An 18404-nucleotide genomic window follows, 5' to 3' on the forward strand; every position below is an offset into this window, starting at 1 on the left:
CAGTGGACGCTAGTGCGTCATCCCATACACTGCCACTCACTGGCCAGCCATTGTAAGCGCAACACAAATGTCTCAAAACCAAGATGGCCAACGGAAGGCCAGAAATGCTGAGCAGCTCAGGAATAACTTGCCAATCCTTCTATAGTAGGAGACCCTTGCAGGTAAATAAAATTTGGTAACATCAAGTAACAACTAAGGAGTAATACAATTGTTAAAATTTCCGTTTTATTAATTGGTGTGTTAAATACATATTTCTTCAGTTGAAAACTCAAATGCATGCTGTCCACCCGAGTGGACATGTGAAGAACTTTGAAAAATGAGCGTTTGAAAAAAATGAAGTTAAATTGTTTTTTTCATGCCTAAAGAGAAATAAAAACATTTAGGAAAAAAATCCTGACTGAGGCTGTCATAATTCATGCATGAAAGGGTTAATTGGACCGCTCACACACATCTTCCTGTTCCCTCAGTTCTCCTGCCTCCAATCTAAAAATATGATGGTCAAGATATAAAGTCAAACTGATGCTGATCTGGGTTCAGCCTCTAAACACTGACTCACCTACAGGTTTATCTAAAGCAGGAGTTTCTTCTTCTTTTTGATGCCAAATTGTGACATGAAGCGGCATTTTGCAATAAATTATATAATTATTATATTTTTTGATGGACTATTAATTACATATTATGTATATATTATAAGGACATGCCAGAAAACAATAGTAATGATTATACATGTGTGTCAGTTTTGTGAGAGTTTGGCAGAGAGTCTCTCTTCCCATGAGGCTTTAACAGGAATATCATCTAAATCGAGGAAGGGAAGAGTCACTCATGGGGGAGGACTAAGGGATTTCCTTCATCCTTCTCTTATTAAAAGTTAATGTACCCGCGCGCGCGTGCGCTCTGTCCGAGTATGCGTGTGTGTGTGTTTTGATGGGCCAGTCTCTTTGAGATAAGAATTTTGGACAGGGTGGGGGCTGAGCAAGCAGACCGGGGCTTAACCCACTGGTCAGGACGGAACTTCCTTCCTCGCCTGGTCCGACCAAAAAAAATACAGTCGGAGGCTTTTATAAATGGGGGCTATGCTCGACTTGCAGTCGCTGTATCAGCTTCGGATCGTCGAACACATAAGTTTGTTCCACCGAAGGCAGCTTTTCTAACCTCGACATCATGACTCCGACAGCAAACGCAGTGCTTGTGTGCGTGGTTTTCCTCTGTGGGCTGCAGGAAACGGTCCTCTCTCAGCGCGGACACTGCGCCGGGAATCGGTGTTTTGCGCTTTTCCAGGAGCTCGAGGACTTTCCAGGCGCACAGAAAAGGTGCGGGGACTCCGGTGGGCAGTTATTCGTGTTCAGCCTGGAACACGTAGTGAAGACATTGGCATTGAGTCCACCCGGTGGGCTCAGCGGTAGTTACTGGCTGGCGGTGCACGGCGCCGGAGGGACAACAGAGGAGGCTGCGGCAGGTATCCAGAACTGCTCCTCCATCCCCGCGTCGGCGGGACGGAACGCCACAGTGTTGTGGGAGCCGTGCCGAAACCTGAAAGGATTCCTGTGCCAATATGAATTCGAGGAGCCTTGCGGTGCCTTGCGGGCAAACGGGGGCGCGCAGGTGAAGTACACAGCGCATATGGACTTCGAGGTGTATGAGTCGGAAACGTTTCCACCAGGAACCATCGCTGCGGTGGAAAAGGCTGGCGGTAAATATCCGGACTCCAGACATGTGTGTTTCTCGAGCGGTTGGACCCGAGCTCCCTGGAGGTGCGAGGTGCTGCGGGGCGGCTGTGAGCACAACTGCAACTCCACAACGCACACCTGCACCTGTCCCCCAGGGCAAACGCTCCATCCCAACAACATCACCTGCACCGCAGATCCGTGCGCAAGCTGTGCGCACGAGTGCCAAAAGGAGGGCGACACATACGTGTGCAAGTGCCGCAAAGGCTACAGGCTGGCGCAGGACAGGAAGCGCTGCGTGGACGTGGATGAGTGCAAAGAGGAGAACCCCTGTACAGGTGAGGATGAGGAGTGTGAGAACACCCAGGGACTGTTCGAGTGCAGGTGCAAAGATGGCTTCATAAAGGAGGATGGAGTGTGCGTGGACGTTGCGATCTGCGAAAAGTGCGAGCACCTGCTTTGTGAGAAATCCAATGGGGTTTATGGGTGTCTGTGTCGGCAGGGGTTCAGGGTGTTAGCCAAAGACCCCACCAAGTGTGAGCAGCACTGCACCGAGAGAGACTGTCCAGCCAAATGCATCCCAGACCCTGACAAGCAGAAGAAGGACATGCTGCAGTGCTTCTGCCCTGAGGGCTACATCCAAGACATAAAGAACAGCACCCCGTTTTGCACCGACATAAATGAATGTGAGATGGAGAAGCAGTGTGATCACAAGTGTGAAAATGTATTCGGCGGGTACAGATGTCTGTGCGATGAGGGGTTCAAGCTGCACGACGAGTACATGTGTGTACCCATCGAAGACGAGGAGGACAATGGATCAGGCTCCACTCCTCCATACCCCACACCAGCCGGCGCTCACCCAGCCGCGGTGCCCTCTTACATCAAGACCGGCAGCGTCCTGGGCATCGCTGTGTTCCTGGCGCTGTGCGCAGCACTGCTGTTCTTCTTGATCCGAAACCTGTCCAGACGTTGCAGGATGTTTGAGCTTTCATCCTTCAAACACCCAGATATCGACATTTTCTACCTGCAGCAGGTGACCACGGAGACGTACAAGAGGCTATCCTTCGACAAACAGCTCAAAAACGACTTGCAAACGCCTTAATCACACCCACGAGGAAGACTGCTGCCTTTCGACCCTCTTCTCATGTCACATTGCATGGTTTTCTTTCCTCAGAGGCGTCAGATATACACTGTGGAACCTTTTCGCAGTTATCCATATGCACTGTTAATGGGAAACTGTATATTTATCTTTTAAAGCTGCAATCGATCACACACTGTAAAGGCTTAGTATACATCATGGTAGTGAATGCACCTAAAACGAAGATGTGGGACTTTATAGGAAAACAGCTTCATGCTTTGTGAAAGTATAATAGATTTCTATATGACATTGAATAACAATTCACATCCTCAAATCCAATTAAATAACCTTTTTGTTGAAGAAAAAAAACGATCAATTAGGCCAAACTTTGGAGTTATATACAAATAAGATGCTGTTACACAAGAACAAAGAGTCTAATTGTAATGGTACTGAAGGTTAGTATGGTCACTAACTGACCTGATTATAGTGCAGTTTTCTCAAAGTGTTTGTCAGTGTCATGAATGACAAGATCTTCTCATAACAGAGCCCGTTTAGATTTCGCTTTGTTGCCGTCTAATTACACTGTATCCACGCCTCTCTGCACTGTGAGGTTCTCAAGCGTAAAAAGGAAAACAAGTAATGTAACCTTCCACATGTTGGTCGTAATATAGACTGTTTTACTTTTTTAATCTTTGTGGTTTTTAATCTTTTGGTAAAATAACACTTTAACCATTTTTTAACCATAAAAGGATAAAAGTTCTTTTTAGTCAAATGCACATTCTTGCTCGTGTTTGTGTGTGTTACGCAGACACAATGACCACTGTGGCTGATGTCTGCCAGTGAAATATGTTACATGGTTTATCACTTGCGACAGATACACTGTATATCTAGTTTTGAAGCGGACCACCATTTGTTTTGGGACGTACTGGTTGCTATGGGAACTGTTTCTGATGCATACTAACTAATGGCAGCGTGTATTCAGGCTTTAAGGACCATGTTCACGTTGCATATACCCGACGGGTGTCACTCCAAAATGGCAGATCTACATTCTGAAATGTCCGATGTGTAAACTAATGGATATTGGTATTTCTGGGTGAGAGAAAAAGTCCACCTTCTGCTCTATCTGAACTTTGAGTCATGACGCTGCCGGGCATCAATTCCTCCTAACACATTACTGTGTATATGCTGTAGATAGTATTAAATAAAACAGCTACCGTTCAGTTTGTGCATCAGAACATTAGGAATGTAATAGAATCACATGTTAGCATATCCACTGATGACCCTGACGTGCTGTACTGGCTGTTCGTGGCTACCACTGACCCTGACATGAGGTCGAACGTTCTTGACTTTACTGTATTACTGACTTCTCTTGGAGAGATCAACTAAACGTGAATGTAAAACTGTGCTGCTATGATCCATGTATACGAAAACACATTCGCACCTCGCTGTGAGAGGCCCAGCCGCTGTACGTCTGTATGACTTATGGCTTATCTCTAGCTTTCACTTGTTGCAGTGTTTGATTTTTTTTTCTTTGTAGGTGAATATGTCACTATTGAATGATAAATTAAAAGACTAAAAGTTGAAGAGAAGAGTTGTATTGTGTTTTTGTTTTCTATTTGCATGTCAAATATAAGTATATATCAAGTTTTGTTTCTGTTTTTTTTTTCTGTTTTTTTGAAAGAAATCTATGTAAATCTTTGTTTACTTTACTTTTCTGTTCCGTTGTCTCCTGTTAACTTTGCACTCAAACTGCATAGTTGGTGTGAGACTCACAAAAGCTCATTTATATTTGCATTTACACTATTAAAGACACTTCGCTGAGTCTATTCAGAGCAATCTGCAGTGAGGGCAACACTGGAATAGGCATTATAGAGGCAATGAGGACTTGGATAGGAAGTGCCTTATATCCATGTCACATAGATAAGGGAGTGGAGTCAATGTCATAGAAAATATCCATCTTTACAATTACAATTTTCTCCAAACAAGCTAGCAAAAAAAAGAAAAAGCTGTATATCTGCATTTGACTGCTGACCTCTTGTCTCAGGTGAAACCAGCACATCTTTCACTTTCTGCCTTGCTTTGAGACACAATGACGGTCATATTCAGAAAAGGGTCTGAAGCAAGTGAAAATGTGGTGGGGGGGGGGGGGGACTGAGCGACTCGCGCACACTGACACTGTGTGTGGAGTGGAGTTGGGAGGGGCTACTGAGAATAGGGGGCGTTGGGTAGACCCCATCCCCCTTGCGTGCGCGCGGCTTCGTTGCGTACGTCCGTAAAGGCCGTGCGTAATTGGGGATGTGGTCCCGCCGTGCCAAGGAGAAAGTTTGTGGAGGGGCAGCGAGCGGGCTGCAGGCGGATTACGAACGACTTCCTTCCTCCGCCGGGGCACTAACATGGAATCGGGGGGTTATAAATGCGAGCTAAACATTTTGCCAAACAAACAAGCCTATAGACTGCTGGAACGCGCAAGAACTTAAACGGACACAACCGAGGTTCAAACATGAAGGATGTTGCGGGGCTGTTTGTCGTCGTGTTGACTTCCCTGATGCGAAGAGCCGGCGGGATAGAGCCGAATAGCGGATACTGCATCGGGAACCAATGTTTCACTGTGTTCCAAGATCCCAGCGATTTCTCAACCGCGCAGCATCAATGCGGAGACGGAGGTGGCCACTTAATGACGGTGCGCTCGTCTGTATCCCATGATGTTTTTTTCATGTTGTTGGGGAACTTTACGGGGCGGTTCTGGATCGGCTTACAACAGACGGCCGGCTGCCCAGACGCTGCTGCTGATCTGAAAGGCTTCCAGTGGGTGACCAAAGACAACGAGAGTGACTTCTTCAACTGGGCGCCAAGTTTCGACAGCAGCTGCTCCTCTCATCGCTGCGTCTCGGTTTCCCAAGATGACGAGTTTAAATGGACCCAGGAGCCATGCGACGAACGCGCGGACGGCTTTCTCTGTGAGTACACCTTCAATGAGCCGTGCAAAAGTCTAGCGGTTGCAGAGGGCGAGTCTGTCACCTACAGGACCCCCATGGGGTTTGGGGGCGAGGACGTACTGTCTCTGCCCCCTGGAAGCACCGCTATCCGGATGCCAGCTGAGACTAAATACGTCTGCTTCTCCGAACAGTGGCTGCAGGCGCCCTGGAGCTGCGAGATCCAAGAAGGTGGGTGTGAGTACAAATGCGCAATGGACCCCAAAAATGAGCCCTCCTGCTACTGCCCGCCGGAGAAATCAGTCAACCCCGCAAATAAAGTCACCTGCGAAGTGGGTGAGCAGTTCGCTGAAGACCCGTGCCTGCCCCTGCGCTGCGAGCACGCCTGCTACAAGAGCGGAGACTCGTATGCGTGCGTGTGCGACCACGGCTTCAAGCTGGCGCGGGACGGCAGGTCGTGTGTGGACTTCAACGACTGCACGGACGAGCGGCAGTGTCCCGGTGACAACTTCGTGTGCGTCAACACCGTCGGCGGGTTTCAGTGCATTTGCAAGGACGGATTCAAGGTGACCGGCGCCCTGTGCGTCGACGTGAACGAGTGCGCGTCCGCTCCATGCGAGCACAAGTGTACCAACACTGACGGTAGCTACGCGTGCTCTTGTTATGATGGATATAAAGCGGACCCGAAGTCACCGAATAAGTGTAAACTCCACTGCGGGGAGGAGGAATGCGCCGCCGAGTGCGACCCGAATGACAAGTTCCAGTGCTACTGCCCCGACGGTTATGTAGCAGAGGAAAGGGCCGACGGTACGGTTTGCATCGACATGGACGAGTGCTCTTCCTTTTTTTGTGATCAACATTGTACAAACACATTCGGCGGCTATGTGTGCGCATGCTCCCCAGGATACACACTAGTTGACCAATTCAGGTGCGTAAAAAACGAGGATGATACGGACACAGACGGGGGGTTGGAGGGCTCCGGAGCGGCCACGACTCCAGTCATCCTCATAACGACACCACCCGTCGGTCCAGATCCAACGGGGCAGCCCTCAGCGGTCACGGTGGGGGGTCTCGTGGGGATAATAGTGTGCACTGTCTTTTTTATTGTGTTGGTGGTTTTCCTGACTCATCACATCCTCAACGGCAGAGGGAAGATGGAGAGCGCCGGTGCGCTCAAAGCTCCGGAGGGCGAGGCTCACGGTCTACATCACGTGACGAGTGACACTTAAAAAGGACAGGGCTCGGAGAGACAGCTGAAGCACGACGTGTGAATGTACAGGTCAGGACCCGAAAACAGACCCACAGAGACAGTTTGGGACGGGGTTTTGAAGGATGTTGCTTCACAGGAGAATAGTAAGGACATACATGCGGTGGTGCCATCGGAGATGAGGTCACTATAAACTCACAAGACAACAGAAGTACTATGCAAATATTAACGTTTTCTTCACGGAACACTGCCTTGGAAGACTTTTTTTTATCTACCACTCAACTCACATACACCAGATGCAATGTAACAAATAAAACGACAAATAACTGTTTTTTAAAAAGTTTGTGCTGGAACATTAAATTATAAAAATGTGAACGAAAGATATGTCTTGTTTTTTTTTTCTTCTGAAAACTCTCAGCCATGTTTGCCTCTGACACAGGCCGACTGCCCCACCGTGCGGACAAAGGAGTGAATTACAGGTCATCCACGCAGAGACCCAGCCGCAAGACACAGGGTCCTACTATAATGAACCCTCCGCACACATCGCTCATCACGCACACATAACAACACGTTAAGTGGATATGTGTTGATGTATTGGAGAGGAACATATAAAATGTCACAAAATCTCCAGAAAAAGAAAAGGGAATAAAATGTAGAAACTATTGACAAGGAACAGATAAAAAATCCATCACATTTATTATTTCATATTATGGAGACACTAGTAGTAGTAGAAGCAGCATTAGCAGTGATAGCATTTGTAGTAGTACCAGTAATAGTTGCTGCAGTAGTAGTGGTATAGCAATGATAGCAGTAGTACTGTAGTAGTAACAGTTGTAGAAGTGATCGTACTAGCAGCAGCAGTAGTCGTGTTGTAGTAGCAGTAGTAGCAGCAGCAGTAGTCGTGTTGTAGTAGCAGTAGTAGCAGCAGCAGTAGTAGTAGTCATACAACAGTTCTGCTGCAACTAGTATCCTAGTCTGTGGCAGCATGTTACCAAGTACATTTACTCAAGAGCAGTCCAAAAATTCAGTTTTGAGCTACCTCATTATTTCCATTTGAATGTCACAACCCCTTTAGAAAAAGGGAATGCATTAATAGTTGTAAAATAAACAGCAGTATTAATACCACTGTAGTAGTAATAGTAGTAATAGTAGTAGTAGTATGGAAACGTCCTTATTTGAATCACTTGGTTTCATGATAAATAGCAAGGCCCCTTTACTTTGTATTAATCAGGACTCTGGTTTCATTCAGGAATTCTCTGATCTTTTCGCTTTGAGTCTTGAGTTTAAGTGATTTTAACACACATGCGCGTCGCCCCACTGGTTCCTCTTTTACTATGGCTTTTGTCAACATTGTGACATCTTGTAACCTCGCTCAGTTGAGGGTGCCACTCACTCAAGGGGACACACCCTGGACATTGTTGTCTCCACTAGTTGTATTCCTGAAAGTATTGCTCTCTGTGAGGCTAGCTCTATTGACTCCGTAATTGACCCTCCTCCTAGCCAACAAACTGAAGCCTCCCCCTTGACCTGTGAGCATATTTCTGTCCTTCTCCACCAACAAAATAAATTAAACAAAACTTCAGATCAGACGCACTGCAACCCCTCTGCCTTGCTCAATAATTCTGAGACCCTTTCCCTGTGTGCTTAAAGGACACATTGACAAACAAAAGCCTTCATCGAGTCTTTTAGATGTTATGCCTGCAAGATTTCCCCAAGAAAGTGTTGGTTCCACTATTTTATCTATTGTAAATACCCCTCTGTCCACTGGCTGTGCCTCCAACATGCAGTAGAGCAGCCGCTGCTCCAGAAACCAAACCTCGACCCTCTGGATTCAAAACAGTTTTATCAATCATGTCATATAGCACTAAAACTGCCCTCATCAAAGTGACAAACGACCTTTTACTCACAGCTGATGCTGATGAGTGTTCGAATTTAATTCTTCTCGATTGGAGCTCCACATTCGACTCTGTTCATCGCTCTATTCTATTGGCTCGCCTCGAGAAGGCTGAGTTGGCATCAGGGACCGTGCTCTAGACTGGGTTAAAATCCAGTGAAGAAGGCAATTTTTCTTTTATTATCTTGTCTGTCAGAAATAATGTCCGCTGGATGTCCAAAAAATGTTCTCCAGCTACATCAAAACAAATAAGAAATAAGCCCATCCCTGTTTTACCAAAACATCTGGCTCCCTGTCTACAAAAGTCAAACCTGTTATTGCTTTTTTACTGTTTATGTTACTTTTGGGTATTTCATTTCTGTTTCATTCTTGTATTACTGTATTTTTTTCATTGCAGTCCTGAAATGTTTCTGTTCCTTGTTCAACCATTTAAAGCTTTGTTTTGAAAAGTGTTATGAATAAAGTTTATGATTGTTATTATTGTTATTATTATTATCAGCAGTACTACTACTACTACTACTTGTAGTACTATCAGTGGCAGTAGTATCAGAAGTAGTAGGCCTAGCAGCAGTAATATTAGCACTTAGCAGTAGTAGGAGCAGTAACAGTATGAGGACCCACTGCAACAGCTGGAGCGCTACAATGAGGAAGGTTGTCTTCGAAGAGGAAGGAGATGTTTGGTCATTTGGGAAATTGCGACATTCCTCTGTGTCGCCATACGGGCAGAAAATCAAGGTAGGCGAGTTTACGGGTCTCAGAGCAGATGTTTATTAGCAGCAGCGGTCCAACAGAGCGAGTGTGGTGGTGAGCAGCAGGTCTGCGGGCAGGAGGAAGACTACTGCACCGAGGACACGGTGAGCTGCACAGGTAAGACTATCACTCCATTATCACTGCGCACCACACAGTATAAAGAAGAGCTCTGGCCAGGAACGTTTATGACTGACTGGCTTACTTTGGTCTTGAAACACGGTGTTTTTCCGGATTGACTAATCCAAAGAAATGCTGATGAAAACAACCTGCATGGTGCAGTAAAGCCCGTCCATCAGTCCGCCTGTTCAGAAAGAAACTGGAGGCGTGCTCGACAAGTGAAGTCCAGCTCGATGACACTTTATGTTAACTTTTAGAAGCTTGTAGACGTCAATGTGACACAGATATAGAGGTTAGGGTGTCAGGCGATACGCAGGAGAAGAGCAGTTCATGATTAAAGTTATAAACGTGGCGCAGTTCAGCTTTATTTGAGCTTTATTAACACAGCTCATATCAGGCATGAATGGTTGTGTACTGAACAATGTGACGCTGAAGCTGCAGCAGTGAACCATGAACCTGGCCAAAGCAAACAGTCTGACACGGTTTCCCTTCATACTGCCACAAACTAACTGCGTAACTGCCTGTCCACACTTGTTCTGCTGAGTCAGTGCATCCTTTAAGCATTGCTAATTGTTCACTTTCTCTTTGGACGTCTTGTTGGGGCACAGAGGACAGAATGTGGACACTGGCTCTTCAGTTGGTTTTCACTGGTTTATACTTACAGGTACGTGTATAACATTGTGCTCAAAACTGATCAGTTGTACTTTGTTTTTCCCATATTGAACAGTTAGAAGATAGTAAACAGAAGTTAAAAAGAAAACATATATATATAAAGATAATCTGAGATTCAGAGATTATTTTGGGAACTATGCTTATTCAAATTTAAAATATGCTCCATAAGTTTCTTGCTGAGGGTCTGATGAGAAGATTGTGTATTTCCAAATACAAACAAATCCTTTGACTGCCGATTTACAGAAATAATCTAACCTTCCTACCTGCAGGTATCCACGTGCTACCCATCATGCACTCTGTACGGCCTCGAAGCTGCTTGCGCCTCCCAGCACCACTACTGGGTTCCCGCTCTGCCTCCCAACATCACCCACCTCTACCTGGAGATGAACTACATCAGTGAGATCAACAGCACCTCGCTCAGAAGCTATGACCAGCTGCAACAGTTAGATCTTGGAATGCAGAACGTGCCTCTCGTCATAAGAAACAACGCTTTCCTCAGGCAGAGAAAACTGACGAGGTTGGTCCTAGGCCACAATATCGGCCTTCAGCTGGAGCCAAGGGCGTTTGCAGGACTGTTCAATTTACAAAACCTCTTTTTGGATTATTGCAATTTGACAGACTCCATACTGGCCGACATCTATCTGCAGCCGCTTTGGTCCTTAGAAACGCTTGATCTCTTTGGGAACAAAATAGTGAGACTCCGACCTGGACTGTTCTTTTCAAAACTCACCAAGTTCACACAACTTAACCTCAAATTAAATCCGATCGAAAGACTTTGTGAAGAGGATCTTGTTGGTTTCCGGGGGAAATACTTCACACTCCTAAACTTGGTCTCCAATCACTTATACAGAACGTATAGTGGAGATTTTGACTGGGAAAAATGCGGGAACCCATTCAGAGGGATGGCCTTTAATGTCCTTGACTTGTCCAGCAATGGGTTTGGCGTGAACACATCAAGACAATTTTTCAAAGCAATAGAGGGGACTCCAATTGCTCATTTTATATTCTCATATGAGCAAATAGGCAAAGGCTTTTCACATGACAACCTCCCCGATCCAGCTGAAAGCACATTCGAAGGCCTCATGAACAGTGCAGTTAATGTTTTAGATCTGTCTAATAATTGGATATTTGCTTTGCAGAGGGCTGTTTTAAGTCCTCTAAAAGATGCAATAATTATTGACATTTCCAAAAACAAAATCAATCAGATTCACAGAAATGCCTTCAATGGTCTTCAAGGACATTTACGAATGCTCAACCTGTCATCCAACCTCCTAGGAGAAATATATTCTCACACGTTCACCAATCTGACGGACCTTAGGGTGTTGGATTTGTCTTACAACCACATTGGTGCATTGGGATACAAAGCATTCACTGGTCTTCCCAAATTACGAGCGTTATATCTGACAGGAAACTCACTGCGAGACCTGGGTTTTCCCATGTCATTACCAAACTTAGATTTTCTTCTTTTGGGTGACAATAAGCTGAAATCACTAAGCAGTATCGTTGACTTGGGAATGAACAGTATCCATGTGGACGTTTCAGACAACAGACTAACAAACTTGGAGGATATTTACGTCATTTTATCTCATTTCAATCGTCTCCAGAATTTCTTCTATGGTGGCAACTTCATCAAGTGGTGCACTCTAAGTCCGAACGTTGAAGTACCTCATAATAATAGTTTGCAAGTGCTTGATCTTCATGACAGTTCCCTGCAGATCATTTGGGAGCAGGGGAGGTGCCTCGACCTGTTTGATCATCTCGAGGATCTGCTCGGTCTAAATTTAAGCTTCAACTCACTTGCGACTCTCCCACAAGGGATTTTGAACGGTCTCAGCTCGATTATAGAGATCGACCTCTCGTCTAATGACTTAACGTATCTGGAGCCAGATGTCTTTCCAGTCAGCCTGAAAAGACTCGACCTTTCAAAGAACTTCCTAGCATCCCCGAACCCTAGGACATTTCAGTCTCTCGGCTTCTTAAGCATGGCGGCAAATCGGTTCCACTGCGATTGCAACCTGGAGAACTTTCTGGAGTGGCTGAACGGGACGAATGTAACCTTCCTGAGCCCAATTGAGGAGTACAGATGTGAGTTTCCAGCCGCTCTCCATAACCTTCCTCTGCTGCATTACTCCATGATCATTGAGCCGTGTGAGGAAGATGACGAAAAGTCCGTTCAAGATCTTAAGTTTGCTATCTTCATCTTCTCTGCTCTCTTCATCGTCACTGTCATCCTCAGCGGGATTGTTTACGCCCGTCTCCGAGGGCACATATTCATCATCTACAAAAAGATTGTTGGCAGGGTTCTCGAGGGCCCAGAATCGACACCACCTGTGGACAAGATGCAGTACGATGCCTTCTTCTGCTTTAGCGACAGTGACTACGGCTGGGTGGAGGCTGCTTTGCTGAAGAAGCTGGATAACCAGTTTTCAGAAGAGAACATCTTCCGCTGTTGCTTCGAGGCCAGAGACTTCCTGCCAGGTGAGAATCACCTTTCCAACATCAGAGATGCCATCTGGGGCAGCAGGAAGACTGTGTGCATCGTCTCCAAACAGTTCCTTAAAGGTACAGTATTAGCTACACTATGTCTAATATTACTAATATTTTTCCCTTTCTTTGAAGGAACAGTTCGACATTTTGAGAAATACACTCATTCCTTTTCTTGCTGAGAGTCAGATGAGAAGATCGATACCACTCTCCTATATCTATGTTAATTTAACACTTCTTGTTATGTTAACTAATCAAACTAATCCTTTAAAAAAACAACGCTTCTGGGAGCTAGCATGCAAGCTAGCACCATGGCCATAGTGAGGCTCTCTCTCTCTCTCTCTCTCTCTCTCTCTCTCATTTCTTTTTATTCTGGTCTGAATCACAAAACAAATAACCAAATGAAAAAATTAAACAGGTAAAAGAAACTAACAGGGTCGTGCCTCTTTCTAGATGGTTGGTGCTTGGAGGCGTTCACTTTGGCCCAGGGCCGGATGCTGGAGGAGCTGACAAATGTCCTGATTATGTTGGTGGTAGGGAAGGTATGTATTACTTTCTTTACACCCATTCTCTGGGGATTGCTAAAAGTCATATTAAGAAATTTTGGATTTCTATGTGTGGATAGATGTTTACTTAAACTTAAACTTGACAAATGTCCAAGTCCAGTATGCACTCTTCTTTTAGTTCTGGTTCTGGTCTCAAACATCTCGTGAGGGAAATATCAGGCTCTTTAGCTGCTAAATACTACACTATGTTCACCAACTAGTCTTGCCTGCTGTTTGGTGCTGGGCAGGGAGTGTACATTGGGTCTTCAGAGCATTTTTGCTGAAAAGATGTCTGCTGCCAAAAACAATGCTGATGAGTGTGAACCAAAACGTAAAGTTGGAGCCTGTAAAAACCAAAACAATGAGTTGAAAGACACTATAAAGTTCTGTAGAGATGAGGGGAACTGCAGATTCGGGTGATAATTCTCTGTGGGCTCATCACCACAAGTGACAACTTTCATATACAAGTAGTCATGTGACCCATCGTTAGTATAACAACATTGATTATAGGCATCCATCTGCTATTGGCTCGTCTTTGGTGCAAGGTGAGTGACTAAAGCGATGGATAATAGGCAATTCAGTACCCACTTTTCACCAGTAGATATCAGGCTTCACACGCATTGTATACATAGGGCAGAAAACTGGTGCTGTCCACTTTTACTGAATTAAAATGGAAATGCAAGCTCTTGACCTTCCCTGCTAACCGATTTCTCCATTCTAATACAATGCACCTCAAGGTGCCTCACTACCAGCTGATGAAGTGCAACGCAGTCAGAGCTTTTGTCCATAGGAGAGAGTACCTAATCTGGCCAGAGGACCCTCAGGACCTGGAGTGGTTTTATGAGCGGCTCGTCACACAGATACTCAAAGACACTAAGGTGAAAAAGTTTGAACCTGAACCTGAAGACGAACCTGAACCTGACATTCAACCTCAGAATGAGGACGGTGTCGAGCTTGAGAACATCCCAGCAGCTGCCATGTGAACTCTGACTGTATGTTAAAGAAAACCTACTTTAACCAAGATAAGCTGCTGATACCAACATCCACCCAGACAGGATGAGGAAGAACCTCTCCCTTAAGAAAGGCCTCTGATTTACCTTCAGAGGAAGTGAAGGCCCAGATGTAGAACCTGCCAGAACCTGCTGATTCTGCTCTTCTGTAGAGAGTCCTGAACAGTTTTGCGTGTAAATACCTTTGTGATTTTAGGTGATTTGTGGCAGAGTGTTAAATCAATTTATACGTCCTATGCATTTACAGTACTCCATGACCCAATGACATGTACTGTACAAAGAAATGATTGTTATTATGTTACTGGAATTAATGTAACGTTAACTGGGTGTAATTTGTCAGATTAATCAAGTGAAATAACAATGTCTGATAAGCCTTTGCTAGTCAACTAACCCTAACCCCTAACCCTAACCCTCACTCATATCAAATGTTGGTGCAAATACAGCACTGTTCACCCTAATAGCTTGCAGGATGAAGCAAATCCCCAACACTGTTTTTATTAACTGAGTAAAGAAGCCTTTCGGCTGGTCCATCCTGGAGTTCCTGTTTCTTCAAAATACTTTGCTCCACAACAATCCATATCTCTGCCTTGTGTTGAGTCATCAGAAGTGCAGCTGTCATATATATATATATATATATATAACAGAAATACAAATTTAAAAAAATGAAGGACGAAAAGTTGGGGTGACCGTTCAGGTCCCTGGGGAAAATTCTGAAGGACTCTTCTGGATTTTTATTTGCTGTTTTCACCACCAGATGGCGAGTGTCAGCCGTCTTTATTGGCTCTTTTCGTCCGTCATGAGTGATCAGTGAAAACCCAAAGTTTTAATTAGTGAGATTTTAATGTTCAACGCATCAAGACTGTTTATAATTGCACTGGGTGTGTCACATTCGACAGGGATTCCCTTTAATGACACCATTTTATTACAACAGCAACTGCAAATGATACCATCTCTCTAAGCACTTGGGTTTGTTAGACTGTAAGATGAGAGTGAATCTGAGGTCAACCGGTTTCCTTTCATTTGAGCTGTGTGTCTGAAAACAGGAAGCTACTGGGCAGAGGAAAGCTTCCGTCCTGTTGGCCCCGGCCGCCTGCATCCTCCCAGCCTTTATGAGCCAGCTGTTCTGAGCATTACGGCCCGTCTGCAGGCTCCTGCTGCTTATACACTGTGGACAGTCCATTAATCTGAACACAGTGCAACATTAACATCTGTCCAGCCTGCCGTATTGTGCAGTTGTTCATGTGTTGGACTTGAAAATGCTGTTAGTACCCCCAAAATGTTGTGGGTATTATTTGGATATACATAGATTTACTTGCTATATGAAGGCCCCAAAAGCCTTTTGTGATTCTTAAGTGAACTTCCAAATGTCTTTTATTTTAGACTCTGTTCATGACTGACAGGTAGGATTGATAAATACGGAGCCCTAAAAGTGACAAAAGGCAGTAAAAGATTATCAGACAATTCAAAAATATAACAACACATCAATAAATATAAAAAAAATTGTAATTGTCCTATTTTTGGTCTTGGCACACGTTTAATGTTCTCAGTTTCAACATTTCTTGTTTTCCTCACCACATTTGATGATAATGACATCGGCTAAATGTATAGCTAGCTAGCATAACTGTAAATACTGGTGGCTGAGCACCAGCCTTTTTCAGCTAGCTACCTAGCTGTAGCTAAAGTCCTTCATAAAACTACCCCAGCCAGTGCAGGTAATGTTTATCATCCTTACATTGTACTGCATACTGCAATCACTGTGTGTAACAGAAGATAAAGCTAACACTAACAAAGGTAGCTAGCTGACACAATGATAAGGTTTTAGTTTAGTTAGTTTAGTTCTAGTTAAGTTTTAAGCTTCATATGTTTTACATTCCATTTAATTTGTTTGAGTAACATTACTATTTGTTTATTTATAAGTTATATTTTTGACTTGACTTTATGTGTTTTATTATCTTTTGTCAGTTTCGAGGCTCCATACATAAAAAGATGAATAAAATAAACTTCTGCTCCTCCTCAGATCAAACGAGAAAGAAGGAAACCCTGTCTCACTTCCATAAATCTGAACCAGTCCAGCGGCTCCACCAAAATCTAATTTGAAAAGTGGAAGCAAATGTTTACCTTGTAAACAAGCTCTCCAGCTCTGCGGCCTCTTCACAGTTATTTCAGGCCTGCAGAATATAGACACACATGCTTCTGAGATTCTCCCTCGCAGGGAAATGTAATAAACCCTGCCCCATGGCCATAGCTAATATTTGACCTCTGTTTAAGCCAATATAATTACAGGGTTGCTCACGCAAGCCTGAGGAGGGATCCTCTGAGGGAAGTGGACTCATCTTCACTGCAGTGATTGAGAAGAGGAGGAGAATAAAGGCAGCCATGGGGGATCTGAGGCTGAGTGGAACACAAACTGATCTGTATGAGCCAAAATAAGATCTTTCCTTCAACACTGAAGCATCAAGCGAGCCCAGTGTGGGTGGTTTACTTACGCAATGTTTTATGGGGCTTGTTTGTTTGTGGAAGCTTGCTCTGGGGTTAAGGGGGTGTGACGGGGATGCGGGGAAAGAACCAGCAAAAGCATGGTGGTACTTTTCCTCCCTTCTCTCTGGCACCATTTGGAGTGAAATGTTTTCAAGCTGGTGGAGCATTTGTGCATCACCCATCCATTTTCCAACTTTCTGGTTGTGGTGGAAAGTAGCATCTCACATTGAAACTAATGCCTTGAGATGAGTTAATCATGTTTCCACAGAAGCGCCCCTCAGCAACCACAATGTGAGAAGTGTCTGGGACGCAATGATGAAACTAAATTGGAATGTCAAAGCAGCCCTTGAAGATAGCGAGAAAAGGATTGGCTCTGAAATTCCACATCAAAAGAAATGCTGTGAAATATGGGATCCCTGAAGTAACTTTAAGTTAAGAAGTTTGAAAAAGACCATCATAGAGCCAAAAATAGATGACTAACTTTAGCTTAGTGTTTCAGTAGGAATTCCCCTGTCCCCCAAAACACAGCTCCAGTCCGCTGTGGAACTTAACCTTATTGAGAGCAGATCAGCCTCCACATTCCACGCTGGAGGAAAGACAGGGAGCAGAAAGAGGATTGGAGAGGACAACTGCCTTTTTTCCCAACTGACCTCTGCGGAAACAGGTGTTTTCTGCACTTGCTTAGAATGGATTTAGTGGCAGAAAGAAAGGGGGAGAGTGGGGTTGAAGGGATCAGAGAAGGAAGGTGGGAACGTCTGTCACCCGTTAAGACGGACAGCTCAATGAGGGACAGCTTTGACTTCCAGCTTTGAAATGTGCACCTCCATTAGCCAGAAAGTGAGCATTAGCAGCCACCGTCAAGCAGCTACCAAGCAAATTATTTAACCACCAACTGCACCAGTGGAGCTGCACAGTTGAGGACTGGTCATACTGGGCAGCACCTGCAGATTTTTAGCCACTTGTTAGCATACAATTATCTATTTACACATATAGCAGATACTAGCTTACACTTTGGTGTAGTGTTTCTGGACACCCGATGAATGATGAATGATGCAAGTCTCCCTTTTGGTCTCTACCAACTCCTGAGAGAAACAGCTAGCTCTTTAGCCGCTAAACGCGACACTTTCTTCCCCAGCTAGATGCTAATTTTCTGTCATTTGGTTCTGAGCACATACCGTACAGTGCGTCAATTAGAGCCCTTCTGCTGAAAACAGCTTGCGGCCTGCCAAAATGTTGCTATAACAGCGGTGAGAGTAAACCAAAACAGCTAAGTGGGGGCCCGAAAACCAAAACAACAAAGACGCTATAAAGCTCCGTTCAGCTGAGGGGAACTGCAGAGTTGGGCGATAATCATCTTCATCCCTACAAGCAACTCCTTTCACATAAATCATTTAATCAATTTTTATTGTAAACATATTGATTATAGCTGCTTTAACAGTGAATGTGAAAATCCTCTGTGCTCCTTTAATATTCTCACAATAGTATGCAAACTGCAGTCACAAATAGGTCCTGTTTAAAAGAGAAAACAGTCAGCAGATTTTGTTCCAATGTTGCTCTGGAAATTTTACAAAA

The 18404-nt window shown here is 44.6% G+C and overlaps 3 protein-coding genes across 3 annotated transcripts; all 3 read left to right on the forward strand.

Annotated features, from left to right (window-relative positions):
* Window positions 1–1117: 1117 nt before the first annotated feature.
* LOC139302671 (thrombomodulin-like) lies at window positions 1118–2766 on the forward strand. The gene has a single exon (XM_070926375.1). It carries the CDS (start codon window positions 1162–1164, stop codon window positions 2764–2766), a length of 1605 nt encoding a protein of 534 aa, XP_070782476.1. The 5' UTR covers window positions 1118–1161.
* A 2381-nt stretch (window positions 2767–5147) lies between these two features.
* LOC139302352 (thrombomodulin-like) lies at window positions 5148–7262 on the forward strand. The gene has a single exon (XM_070926030.1). It carries the CDS (start codon window positions 5243–5245, stop codon window positions 6902–6904), a length of 1662 nt encoding a protein of 553 aa, XP_070782131.1. The 5' UTR covers window positions 5148–5242; the 3' UTR covers window positions 6905–7262.
* A 2997-nt stretch (window positions 7263–10259) lies between these two features.
* LOC139301887 (toll-like receptor 5) lies at window positions 10260–14828 on the forward strand. The gene is made up of 4 exons (XM_070925379.1): window positions 10260–10307; window positions 10585–12877; window positions 13253–13341; window positions 14082–14828. The coding sequence occupies exons 1-4, from the start codon at window positions 10260–10262 to the stop codon at window positions 14325–14327; spliced, it is 2676 nt and encodes an 891-aa protein (XP_070781480.1). The 3' UTR covers window positions 14328–14828.
* Window positions 14829–18404: the final 3576 nt, after the last annotated feature.

Source organism: Enoplosus armatus, chromosome 19, assembly GCF_043641665.1.
Source record: "Enoplosus armatus isolate fEnoArm2 chromosome 19, fEnoArm2.hap1, whole genome shotgun sequence".
Classification (NCBI taxonomy): Eukaryota; Metazoa; Chordata; class Actinopteri; order Centrarchiformes; family Enoplosidae; genus Enoplosus; species Enoplosus armatus.

Excerpts from the sequence above, each read along its gene's own strand:
- LOC139302671 (XM_070926375.1), top strand. The coding sequence starts at position 1,162 with ATGACTCCGACAGCAAACGCAGTGCTTGTGTGCGTGGTTTTCCTCTGT.
- LOC139302352 (XM_070926030.1), top strand. The coding sequence starts at position 5,243 with ATGAAGGATGTTGCGGGGCTGTTTGTCGTCGTGTTGACTTCCCTGATG.
- LOC139301887 (XM_070925379.1), top strand. The coding sequence starts at position 10,260 with ATGTGGACACTGGCTCTTCAGTTGGTTTTCACTGGTTTATACTTACAG. Across the intron at positions 12,878-13,252 it reads CTCCAAACAGTTCCTTAAAG|ATGGTTGGTGCTTGGAGGCG; the intron begins GTACAGTATTAG and ends GCCTCTTTCTAG. Across the intron at positions 13,342-14,081 it reads TTATGTTGGTGGTAGGGAAG|GTGCCTCACTACCAGCTGAT; the intron begins GTATGTATTACT and ends ATGCACCTCAAG.